Source organism: Gastrolobium bilobum, unplaced genomic scaffold, assembly GCF_033153095.1.
Source record: "Gastrolobium bilobum isolate Gb01-03AN ecotype WA unplaced genomic scaffold, APGP_CSIRO_Gbil_v1 utg173516, whole genome shotgun sequence".
In the NCBI taxonomy this organism is placed as follows: Eukaryota; Viridiplantae; Streptophyta; class Magnoliopsida; order Fabales; family Fabaceae; genus Gastrolobium; species Gastrolobium bilobum.
In genome coordinates, this window is record NW_026897450.1 from 9,526 (window position 1) to 22,976 (window position 13,451).

The 13,451-nt window shown below is 33.6% G+C and overlaps 2 protein-coding genes across 2 annotated transcripts; one reads left to right on the forward strand and one right to left on the reverse strand.

Moving 5' to 3' along the window:
• Positions 1–1,734: 1,734 nt before the first annotated feature.
• Positions 1,735–9,231, reverse strand: LOC133307028 (pectinesterase QRT1-like). Its single transcript, XM_061507446.1, has 6 exons — positions 9,115–9,231; positions 3,699–3,913; positions 3,193–3,454; positions 2,786–2,983; positions 2,340–2,575; positions 1,735–1,882 (listed from the first exon to the last, which is right to left on the reverse strand). The coding sequence occupies exons 1-6, from the start codon at positions 9,229–9,231 to the stop codon at positions 1,735–1,737; spliced, it is 1,176 nt and encodes a 391-aa protein (XP_061363430.1).
• Positions 9,232–11,284: 2,053 nt separating this feature from the next.
• LOC133307026 (putative FBD-associated F-box protein At5g22720) lies at positions 11,285–12,629 on the forward strand. Its single transcript, XM_061507444.1, has 2 exons — positions 11,285–12,310; positions 12,420–12,629. Exons 1-2 carry the CDS (start codon positions 11,285–11,287, stop codon positions 12,627–12,629), a joined length of 1,236 nt encoding a protein of 411 aa, XP_061363428.1.
• The last annotated feature ends 822 nt before the right edge of the window (positions 12,630–13,451 follow it).

Genomic DNA, 13,451 nt, shown 5'->3' on the forward strand with positions numbered 1-13,451 from the left:
AGGCTTGCATGTTATTATTATGAAATATAAAGAGGGAGACTTTCATAATAGAAGTAAGGAATGGAAATTAAACAAATATGAGTTTGTTTTTGGGTTCGCTTTTTGTCATGTCACATGACAAGACTATTTTTCAGCACTCACAAATCAAGTGTGGGTCCCACGCTTAAAAAAAAAGTCAAACCAAAATCAGGATACGGCATCGTATCCTTAAGATACGTTGTCGGATCCTTGTTGCATGAATGAACAGTGTCATTCCTGCGACATGATTCTTATATTTCCCTTTGTTTTTTAGTTTAATTGAAGGAAGATAAGAGACATTGTCTCTGATTGAAACTTATTTTTTTTTAGCAAAAACATTAAATGAATGAGATTCTACCAAACGCAGTGGAAAGAGTGTTGGGTAACTGAGAATGTTTTATTTTAAAAGTAATCACATAGAAGAGGAGATGATTGGTGACATAGTAGTTTAGAAAGGATGAACTTGACAACAAGAAGAGCTGTTGTAGATATATGGGGTGCAGAGTTGGGTGCAACTGATAAACCAAATTAACTGTCACCACTTTTTCATATTTTTTTCCGCACAAGATTAACTTCACATGTTTAAATTAAGGGAAATATAGCTATGTTGTTACAGGAAAAAAAATAAAATTGCAACAACACAGAAAATTAAGATATGTCGACATATCCTAACTTTTTTTTTTTTAAGAAAGAGCGGATCCCATTTTTTTATGTCTGCTCCAAAAAATTTCATTTGTAGTGAAAGCAGAAAAAACCCTTAAATTAATATTATGTATAATTACTTTGTTGCAACATATATATTACTGATGGGGTTTTGGAATTATATTGATTGACTGGTTTTCGTCCAACATTATGTAGATACACAATTACGAGCTAGATTTTGATCCATCCTGATAACTTATTTGCATTGAGCTCAAATTTGGACAGATAAATCAAAATAGGCTTTCAAGCAAAATCTGTTACTTTGTCATGACATCAACAATTTTGGGTTTTTTAATAAGTTATTCCATGTTTTTGAGCTTTTCAATAATTTTCAATTATCTCTTTAATTTTATTTAAGTGTGCATTGATTGTGCATTATCTTCTTTGATTGTAAATAATTTCCTTTGTTTCTGTTTAGATTTTATTTTCATTTTATTTTTTTTGCCTATTTAAGACATGGAAAACCTTGAAGATTATAGTTGCATACTGCTTCTGTAATACCCGTTATAGAGTGGATTTAATTGCTTGCTTTTAAACTATCTTGTTTAGTCCAAACAATGCTAATATCTGAAATCATGATTTGGATATACTGACGGTTATCTAATTATGAATTGATCATTTTAAGATGTGATCGATAACTTTTTGCATGTAATACAGTTGATTGTCATGGCGTTACCACTACCAGTGATCGTTACCACTACCAGTGATATGGCGTTACTACTACCAGTGATATTACTTGGTGTCAATTATTATCATTATTCATCTAACCATTTGTGACCGTTATTTAAGTTTCCTTTGGAGTAATGCTCCATATGTTAGCAGAGGTCCTAATACAAGTAAATACAATTGGACTGAATATAATTGTTTACAATTATGATGATTATGATTCTATGACAGCTTTGTTAGTTAAGGGAAATAAAAAGGCAGTGAAAATTTCCCTTCTGTGATGCTATATAAATAAAATAAATAAAGGAAACCCAAGAGATGAATCGAGAATCATATATAATGTGGTTATCATAATCTAAGCCATCTATCTCCATTAATGTAGTCTCTGCCCAGGAAAGGCCTTGCTTCCTCGCTGCTTAAAGCTTTTGACCATTCTACCCTCTCAGTTCTATTCGATCCTTTTCCTGAACACTCGTATTCCCCAAACATCGCAGTACTATAAAACCACAAACAGGTTAGGTTACACAATAATCTCAGGTGTCATTTAAGAAAAATAATAAATGATGCCATATATTCATTTACTTTTTAAATATTTTCTTTTAATTTGTTTATAAATTATTGTATACCAAAATGTCAGTTTTTGGCAAAAAAAATTTACCCAAATGCCAAGCGATTATCATATTGCCACCTAAGCATATGTTCGATAGCTAATAATTTTATGACACGTGACACACTTTCGCAAGAAAAAGCTGACGTGTCATAATTCACTATCAAATTTGGTCTGCAATGTGACCACGTGTCACGAAATCATTGGCCACAAAATTCGCTACCCGTGGTAGCGAATTATAACACGTGACACTCTGATTTTTTGGTGTGTCATTTGAATGAAAAATTTGGCAAAAAGTGACATTTTGGTTAGCAACTTTCTTACTAAAAGAATGTTAGTATGATACCTCTGTCTAGATGGAATGTCCCAATCGCTCCATCCAATGGGGTTAATGATATCGTCCATGACACAGTATGAATATATTGTCGTTGCATATTCCCCCCAAGCTCTCCCAAGGAAGATACTACCGGTTCCATTAATTGTGCAACCAACAAATGAAAATCCGGTATCTTCATCTGCTGAATCCCTGTGATGAGCTGCAATTGCTCCCCAAAACCCAGCCACAGAGTATAGTAAACACTCCTGGTGGCAAACACAAAGACCAAAGTGTTAGAAAATAATAATCAAGCAGCTTAGATATTAAAGGAAAAAAAATATTTTGCATAAACTATGTAAGGTATGTATATAAACTAGGACCATTTAGTGAGACCAGGACATGGGAGGGAGTATGTGAACTAATAGAAGCAATAACATTTGGAAAAACAAAACAAAACAAAAGCAGCAACTTATTACATGGAACAATGATTTTGCATTGCCACATATAAAGTCAACGGATCCTTGAATGTAACTTCGGTAGAAATAATGGGTTCCATTGTTATCTAGGAGAGTGTCCTGTTCCCCCACAAGCCTAACTCGGTAGAATACAACTTTATCCCCATCTACACGCAACGCTACTGCTTGGCGTTTATCTTCATCTTTACCTACCAAATTCTGAAAAACAAAACAAAACCCAAAACACAAACACATTTAGTTCTTCTAAATGTATCCAACTTATATTAGGTGCATTCTTAACATTGTCCAGAGAAGGTTTTAGTCTCATTTGGTGTGAAAGCTTGCACAAAGATACCCTTAACCCCCTCCTCCCTAAAAAAAAAAAAAAAAAAAGAGAGGGTAGGTTGCAATAAGTAGTTTGTTCTTACCTCAATAGTAAGAGTTGTTGCACAGAAGAAATCAGATTCTACCCATACAGTTGCTGTACTATCTGTTCCCATTTCTTGCCCATCTGAGCCTTTGTCTGAGGCCTTAGTACTATTTGTAATAATAGGTATGGCATTGGCAATGTCTGTTACATTTAGTGCATTGCCATTGGCCGTTACATTTAGTTCATTGCCATTGACTGTTATGTTAGGTTTACCTATAAATGAAATAAACGGCTTGCTTCTCGGCACGTGCACTCGTTCTCTGCATCATAAGTTGTGTAGAAGCTGTATATCATTTCTTATCCTAATTGTTGAAACATCTATTGACATCTAAATTGTAAATGAGACAGATGCATGTTATTTCTCTTACAAATATAGAAAATTTCAGTTGTAATTGTAAACCAAATGAGAATTACTCATACAAAATGCTTAAAAACCACATGAAAAAATATATATAAAATCTTATTTGATGAAAATAATTCCCAAACTGAATTCTTATTATACACCTGTAAGTTCCTGGATAAATATATATCTTCACTCTTTCTGTATTGTCTTCTGGAATCATATCAACAGCCCCTTGAACAGTTGGTGAATCTCCGTTACCACTTTGATCTACCACAATAACTCTACCACTAACAGCGGAGGAGAGACTGTGCTCATCCACTATGAAGTCATCCCATGTAATGAAGTTTCTAGTATTGCCACTAACACCTTGCACCGCCTGAAAACACACCAACAACAAAACTGGAAAAACCAAATGCAAAACTTGAAAAAATGATAACCTCATCTTATTAGCCATCCCTCCTCTGGAACACAACACTCGAGTTATGTGAGTTCCTCTCACACAAGTTAATGCTATAAAGGATCGTAAGAATAAATCAATATGTACGGGGGAGTTATCCAATCCTGGTCCCTGGAGGAAGGACTTCAATTTCATGAAGTGAGAGATAATAGTACTCAAAGAATGGGAATTCAAAGATGAAAATTGAGTTTATTTGAAGGGATTCCAGATCTACGTTTAAGAAGAAAATCATAAAATGAAACTGAACTAAATATTAATTAATTTCAGCAGAAAGAGTGATGTTGTTGAAGTTATAAAAGAACATAGCAACTAGAAGAGCGGTTATAGCTTCATAGGGCATACAAAAGCATTGGATGCAATAAAGATTCTCTTCTTTCTTTTTTTTCTATTTTTTTTTACGTTTACAATTTCTATTAATTAGTTAGGATTAAATATGATCCCAATGTACACTAGTGTTTAAGACTGGAATAGTAGTTGTAAATTGCAAGATTAATGGTAATTAATAAGAAAATCGACTTTGGGTAGCTATAGAGACATATAGTTGTATTTCAAAATTATTCCATATAATATTTATCCAAAAAAATACACGATTATAGCATTGTTTTTATTTTATTTTTAAGGGTCGTGTTAAAAGATTTCTTCGGTCAGTCAACGAAGATAAAAATGATGTTGTTTTGGAATGGAAACTAAAGTATTTTTGTAATTATAATATATTACAAGGTTATATTAATCTTTATCATTATAATTTTTTTAATTTTATAACCCCAAAATGGGCTTTTTTACCCTTATAACCTTTAATTAATAATTAATTACCAATTTGACCTTCATTTGAAACTAATTCGAAAATTTAACCCCTTCAGAAAACATAACACCAATCTGCCCCTGTTTGACCGTTGACTATGAAGCCTACCCGGGTACACCCCTCCCTACCCTGGTATTTTTTGAAAATTTTTATCTACCCGGGTAGAGAGGGGTGTACCCGGGTAGAGTTCTTGAATCTGGAAAAATGGTTGAATTACTTACCCGGGTAAGAAGGCTTGTACCCGGGTAAACATCCAGAGTAGCGTTTTTATATAAATGAAAAAAACTGTGACAGGCATAGTTCATGGACGATAGCAACGAAGATCCAAGGCTTCCTCGTCATGGCAGTCCTAATGAATTTGTTTCCATCAACCAATTAGCAGATCATTACTCTATCTCTATCTATCTATCTATAGTTTTACTTAGTTGTGACGTTGCAGAAAAATGGTGAGTTTTGCAGAATTGAGACTCTTATACTGGAAGCTGAATCCAAATGATGTTGAGGAAGATTAGAGAAACTAGGGGATACAATTACATGGTAATGTTGTATTAATTTTAATTTTTTGCGTTTTCATTAACCTGATAGATATATAAATCCGAGGAGAATATGAATTGGAAAAAGAAACTTTTTAGCATCTCGGTTATATAAAAACGCTACTCTGGATGTTTACCCGGGTACAACCCTTCTTACCCGGGTAACTAATTCAACCATTTTTCCAGATTCAAGAACTCTACTCGGGTACACCCCTCTCTACCCGGGTAGATAAAAAATTTCAAAAAATACCAGGGTAGGGAGGGGTGTACTCGGGTAGGCTTCATGGTCAACGGTCAAACAGGGGCAGATTGGTGTTATGTTTTCTGAAGGGGTTAAATTTTCGAATTAGTTTCAAATGAAGGTCAAATTGATAATTAATTATTAATTAAAGGTTATAAGGGTAAAAAAGTCCCCCAAAATGACAATATTTTGAGTTAACTGAAAATAACTTTATATCCAGTAACTAAAAAAATACTTTTCCCAATATTTAAATGTTCAGGAAGTTGGGGTTTCTCGACTGCGATGGAATTAAGAAATCTGGTCGATTTGACAGCACATAAGAACATTAAGGTGAGAATCTGTCCTGCATGTGGTGCATTGTTTCTTGATTATGCCATTTAGTTTGGTAGGATTAGGAAAGTAAATTGTTTGGTCAATTGGATATAAGGAACACAATAATCTCATTTCATAGTTCAGTTATGATCCGAATGATTGGTTTACGTTGCACTGTGTATATAGTGGCGCGGATCCAGAAAATTTTATTTATGTGTATATATTTAGTCCAAATATTTATTGGAGGGGATTTGAAGGCGGTGCTTGCGAAAAAAATTCTAAAACTTTCCATTAAAAAATAAAAGAATATAAATAAAAAGAAATTTATATCCCTTCATGTTATATGAATCAAATTTTTTGTCATGTTAAGAAAAAGACAAGACCAATTCATTGAATAATATGTCATCTCACTTTCTTTAATATTATATAACTTGACAAAAAATTTCGTTTATATAATATGAGGGATATAATCCTCAAACAACAAAAGAAAAGAAAATTTGAACTTAACATAAAAAAAATATAATCAACTTAATGATATAAAACCACTAAAATATACGAGCAATACAACCATTAAAATTGCTCCTTGAGTGATACTCTTAATTAATTAAAAAATATATCTCTTCTTTACTAAAAAAATATATAACCAAATGTATGTGTGCACCTACGCACATTGACAACCAAATACGTCAGCCACTGACTGTATACGAAATTACATAGCTGCTACAGATAAGTCAAAGATGAACAGAGCAAGGTTAGTGCTGGAACACCTACCAAAATGTCATTGTTCACCAAGTTTTTTATCAAAATGCCACGCGAACAGTGTTATTTTTCAATCTGCCACGGGGACAAGTTGGCTACCCGGTGTAGCGAACTCGGTTCGCTGACGTGTCACATTTCTAGTGGATAACAAATACCAAGTTAAAAAAAAAAGTTTGAAGTTCGCTATATTGAGTAGCGAACTTGGTGTCTACTAAAAACGTGACACGTTAGCAAATCGAGTTCGCTACACCAGGTAGCGAACTTGCTCCCATGACAGATTGAGAAATAACAATGTTCGCATGATATTTAGATAAAAAATTTAGTAAACAGTTACATTTTGATCGGTGTTCCGTTAGTGCTTAAGTGAGATGGTTGAGGTGAAGCAAATAAATACGAGAATAAAAACCGTTCTTTTTGAGTGTGACAATTAAAATCTCAGTGCCCCTAAAGAATAATGGTGAATTAGTGATTTGAACCCTCAATTTTGGCACAAGTGGTAATCGTGTGTTTGAGCTCTAGAAATAGAAAGCCGTTCTCTTTATAGGATCTCTCGCAGTGTTTGAATCGGATAAATAAATAAATTAGTTGAGGAGACTCATAAAAAAAAAAAAAAGTAAGTGTTCATTTTTAAGAAAAATAATTACTGTACACATGAGCTTCATTAAAAGTCTTCATTCATGGCATCACCTTTTTCACTATCATCCATCTCCCTTCTAGCCAGTATTTGATTAAACTAATTCACGTATACAGTGGAGGAGCCACATTTGGAATATGGAAGTGTCTTGGTTTTTAAGGACATGTTTGGAGCACTTGATAAAGAAGACAGGATATGATAACTTATTATATCTTACCTTTATCTCTTGTTTGGTGGGTCAATAAGATATGATTAGCTTATCCTATTGTCTCATTTTATCCTATCCAATACATGAATTCTTATCCTATGGGGGGAGCTGGGTTAGGATTCAACAGGATAGGATATCAATATTACATACTCAATATATTCTCACGCTACCCAATATATCCCCACGCTACCCAATATATTTGTATTTATTGCATTATATTTTGTTTTTTTTTCTCTTTTCTCCTTCTACATAATCTTATCAGATTGCTAATAAAGTGTTCATCAAACACAGGACATGATATAGGCTTATCAGTCCCATATCATATCCTACCATTATCAGTCCCATATCATATCCTATCATTATCCTATCCTGTCCACCAAACGAACCCTAAAATTAATTAATTTTGTTTTCAGTAACAATAACAAGGTAATTCATGATGCACTTGAGGTCAATGTTGTTAAACTCGACCCGATCATTGACTCAGTAGGTTACTGATTGCTGGTTCAACCAGTGAGTCGTTAGTTAAACCGCATGACTCATTAAATATGTATAAATCTATGATTTATATTAAAAAATTATAAATCAAAACATGTAGTGAGTACACACGCCTATTTATGTTATCTTTGTGCAAATATATTAGTTGATCCAGGCAAGGCAAATATATGTAAATTTATATTTTATACTTAAGAAGTCCACAATTATACTCAAATAGATGTTAAAAATTATTTTAGTTCCAAATATTTTAATATGAAAAGTAATAAATCACACAATATTATCTAACAAACAAAGAAATACATAATACTTCACCTAAAAAATAGTATAATTATACAAAATAAAAAAAATAGTATCTAATAAATAATTAAATTAAATTAAAAATTATTTACTTATAATTTAATATTTAGACTTAACTCAAAAAAGAATAAATAGGAAAAGAAAAAGCCTAATCTACCATCAGTTCAAAATAGGGGTGGCAATATGGGTTGAGCCCGGCAGGTCAACTCGCCAACCCGCCAACCCGCCAAAACGGGGCGGGATGGGTTGAGGTTTTTAACCCACCTCAACCCGCCCCGCCTAGAAGTAGGTCAAAACGGGTTCAACCCGTCGGGTTATAATTTTTTTTTTTTTTTACAATTAGGTAGTATTTCATTAGTTCTTAAAATTTTTGTGATATCCAATTTTTTTTTATCTTAGTACTTCCTAGAAAAAATAAAGAATAATACTTTTATTTATGACAAATATTATCTATATAAAATTCCTAAAAAATGTTTGACAAATATTAGTATGCATTTAAGACTGAGACCTAAAAAATATAGAAAAGTGTGAAATAAAATAAAATAATATTAAAAAAATTCATAAAATATAATTTATTTTTAAATTTTAATTAATTTTTTTTAATTGACGAGTTAGTGAGTTGACCTGCCAACCCATCCTAAAACGGAGTGGGTTCATTTTTGGAACTCATATTTTTTGGCAGGTCAACCCGCCCTGCCCCGTTTTTAACGGGTTGGTGGCAGAACAGAGCGGGTCAATCCAAATTGCCACCACTAGTTCAAAAGCAACAATCTATGACCCAATAAACAACCCGGCCCACATATTTGCATACGAAACCCCAAACCCTCATCCACATTCACCAAGAAATGTTTTATGTCTGCCGCATCTAAACTTGGAAAACGACTTTGAAAACCCGATAGAATACAATCTGATCTGACGAGAGTTCTTGCTGCAAAAATCCTTCTACCAAAAGCCATTGTTTCAAGATGATGACCTGGTCATCAACAACTTCTTCATCCTCAATAAATCATCATCTGGCTCAATCGTTGCCAATAGCTTGCAGATCTTGTTCCATCCTCCAAGCAGAGTTGTCGATTAATTACACAACCTAGTTTCATCAGATTTTCTTTATCTTAGGATCCGGTTCTTTCGGTTCAATGGTTTTTATAAAAAACCGGCGAGTCAATTGTTTCTTTTATTATACAAAAAATTATCCAGTTTTCATTTTTTTTTTAATTCCCCTTTATAGGCGAGAGGGTATTATGTGAGGCCGGGACATTTTCAACTTCAAACATTGTTATTAAATCCAAACTGAACCAACGATGGTTGGCTCAAGTGATAAGGTACTTGGATTCGCTTACTCAAAGACTCGAGTTCGAGACTTTGTGTATGCAGAAAATCCTCATTGGGAGACTCACCTGCCAATGCTAGGTAACCTACCCGGGTCAGACTGGACATAGTCGGGGCAAAATCCCGGAAACCAGTAGAGCAATCCAAAAAACATCCAAACCGAACCGGATCGACTCATCCTACTGATTCAACCGGAAACCAAATCTCTAATTGGATCTATTAACTGCCTGTAAATTGGGTTTGGCCGATTTTTAACTTAAACTGATTTTGTAATTTTTTGCAAAGGGTTTGGTGTTTGTCATTTAAAATTACATAAGTTATGTCATTTTAGGAGAGAGATAGACACAGAAAAACGGAAATAATGGAAGAAAAAAAGTGGGTGATTTTTTTAATTTAAAATTCAAATTTTATGTGTCTGTATCTCTCTTAAAATGACATAACTTTCTGTCATTTAAAATGACAAACTCTTTTCCCTTTTGTAATTTTTTGCAAAATATTGCAAGAGTTGCATCCATGAGGGGTCAACTCTTGACCCAATGATGAGATAACATTATTAATCGAGTATCCAAGTCAATCAGTTAAAAAAAATCAAAAATCAAAAATTATCTGGTGGTTATATAGATTTTTTAAGTTAATAAGTGCACATTTTAAAATAAAGTTCTCTTTCTCTATTTCGGTTCTTCATTTCAAAAAAAAGTACACAATTCAAAAAAAATTGATAAAAGTTTAAAAAAAAGTTTCTCAACTCTTGATTTTTAGCTTTTTTTCTTTATTATTAAAAAAAAATTCATCATAAGAATTTTTTCTCAAAACTTGTTTTACCCAAACGAGAAGATAAACTAAAAATAAGAGGATCGAAATAGATGTTAAGTAATATCAACTAATTTTTTTTTTTGTAAAAAAGGAAAGAAAAAGTTCAATCATCAAATCAGTTTTATTGATAATTAATTTGTTTCCTATTCATCATCGGGGAACGGATCCACTTACCACCAAAAAAGTTTATAACTTTTACAATCAATTTAATCACCGTTAATTTCCGTCAATCTAACGGTTATAATTTATTGAAAATTAATAACATTTATTGTGTCACATTTATTAATTTCCAGTAAATTATAACCGTTAGATTGATGGAAATCAACGGTGATTAAATTGGTTGTAAAAGTTGTAAACTTTTTTGGTGGTAAAGGGATCCTTCCCCTTCATCGAAATAAATCAAATATATATTTGACACCAGTTAAATTAGGAAAATAATATCGTATATATCTTGAATGTTATAGTTATTTATTAAATAAAACAATAATTACGAAATGATTTACAAAATAATATCTATTTTTAATTTTCTTGTGCGAAAATTAAAAGAACAAATTCAATAACAAAATCAATTTTATTGATATTTACCAAAAAAAAAATCAATTTTATTGATAATAAATTTAATATTTCTTTTGAAAATCATAAATTTAATATTTTTAAATCAGGAAAGATTCCGAAAATTAAATCATATCACAATCACGTAAAATTGATTAAATAAACAAGTTTCGCTGCATTATATCTATGAATTATTTGATGAGATTGGCAAATCTTTTTGAAATCAGGATTAACGAGATAGTTTTGCCACGTAAATCAATATCTATATAAACAGCAACTCTAAAGGAATATACAGAAAAGCTCTCTACGTTGAAAATGAGAAAGAAAAGTAGAGCTTTTTGCTTTTCTGGGTTCTTTTGTGGGAAGATGAAGGCTTCAATTGAAGAGGATAGTTGGAGGGTGGAAACAGAAGAAAACATCAACACAAAGAAGAAGAAGAGAAAAGTGAAGGAGGACACATTGAGTAACTTACCAGATGAAATTATCCTTCACATACTTTCTTTTTTGGAAGCAAAAACAGCAGTTCAAATGAGTGTTCTTAGCAAGCGATGGAGGTACCTTTGGACTTCCCTCCCCGTCCTTGATTTCCTTGGCTCGTCCTTCGATGATCCTGTCATTTTCAGGTGTTTCGTGCAGCATGTGTTGTCCCGCAAAGACGCTTCCAACAATCTCAACATGCTTAAACTTGTGTGCGATCATGATTCTTTCAATTTCTTTGATGATGATGATATAGACATGGTACATTCCATCATTGACTACGTTAAACCAACGAATATTCAGGCTCTGAGCATCCTTGCTGAATGTTTTATTGGGAATCTACCTCAACTCTCTGTTTGTCGCTCCCTCACCACCCTCCACCTGGCATACATAGCAACTGACAGTGCAATGTTTGATTCTGTTTCCCTACAACACTTGCATCTTTATACATGCGAGTTCGAGTATTGGGTCGAAGAGAATGATCCTTTCGGTGGTTGTCCCAATTTGAGGTGTCTCTCACTAATTGATTGTTCTTACATTGGCGATATTCAGAAGTTTCAAATCCATGCTCCTCAACTAACGAACTTGACCATATCCAATATGACAAAGAATTCAGACTTTGCAATTGAGCTTTTTACTCCAAAGCTTCAATCTTTTAGCTATAGTGACAACTATTATCTTTATGATTTTCTCATTAAGGGGAAGGGGAAACTTCCCTTTGTAGAGAGAGTCAATATTGATTTGGGCGATTTTCGGCTCCATGGAAAATTCCCCAAGGCCACTAATTTGTCTCTAAAGCTGAGTAAATTGTTTGAAGCGATGGAGAGTGCAGAGTTTGTATCCTTATCACCTCGTATCATTCAAGTAAGTATATTACTTTGTCAATCCAATACCAAAGCCATTGAATTAATTAATAGTTGATTGCTTATTGTACTTTGAACTAACTTCTTTGTCTGTGTTTGATTTTTCCTAGGTTCTGTCTATGGTTCCTCCTCTACTGTATGGTCGGTCTTCTCCTTTCACTAGATTGAAGAATTTTGATTTAATAAAGAAAAGAGGTTACCCTGTTACCATACCAACCAATGTCATGGCCTACTTATTTGGTGGATCCCCTGGATTTGATTGTGGAAGGCATGGAAAGGGTATTATATTAAACAAGGATTTGGATCCTCACCGTTCTTGAATAACAGGGCAGAAGAAGACTGAGAAATCATAACAAGACCTTCTTTAAATGTTTTTTATTGTAAGTTTTATTTTTTATAGAATCCAATGGCATTGATTATAATCCATGTAATCAACTCCACCTTCTGGGATAAGGCGACGTTGTTATTGTTTTATTAAGGCTCGATTTAATTTGTTAGTATGTCACATGTGTTGGGTTTTAGTATGCTCTTTTCACATGTGTTATGTGATTTACGAAAATATGGCACCTTTATTCTGTATCTGTTATTTATATTCATGTTGATTGTTTATAGTTCTTTTTCATAAAAGTTTAAATTTTAATCCGTAAAAATGCTTTAATCCATGGTTAGGGTATCTCGTGTATTTCTCGATTTGTAACAAGGAGGCTAATCCCATATGATTAGGTTTCCTCCTTGTTGTTTCTTTATTTATTTTCGGAATTTCTGTGTATTTTTTCAATATTTTGTAAAAGTTCAAGATCGAGAAACCGCGAGTAAGATGCGCAGTCAGAACTGTCGGAGACTTTTTAAGGACTTACCGATCTCGGAATGGGGCGATCTATATATGGTTGGAAAGAGGACAGAAAGACGAACGGAAAGGTGGGTAGAATGCCTCCATAGGAGCCTTCACGCTCCTCCACGCGCCTATACAAGCGGCTGAGAGTGGCCTCCACTCTCCGTCAAAGAATGGGAGAGTGAGGGAGCGTCCGACCACCTTTTTGGATGGTTCCGGCAGCGGTGCACTCGTCTCTATGTGGCAGTCCTTCCCCTGGGTTTTTGGCCTGATTTGGCTTCGGGTGGCGGTGCGACAGACCTGACGGCTA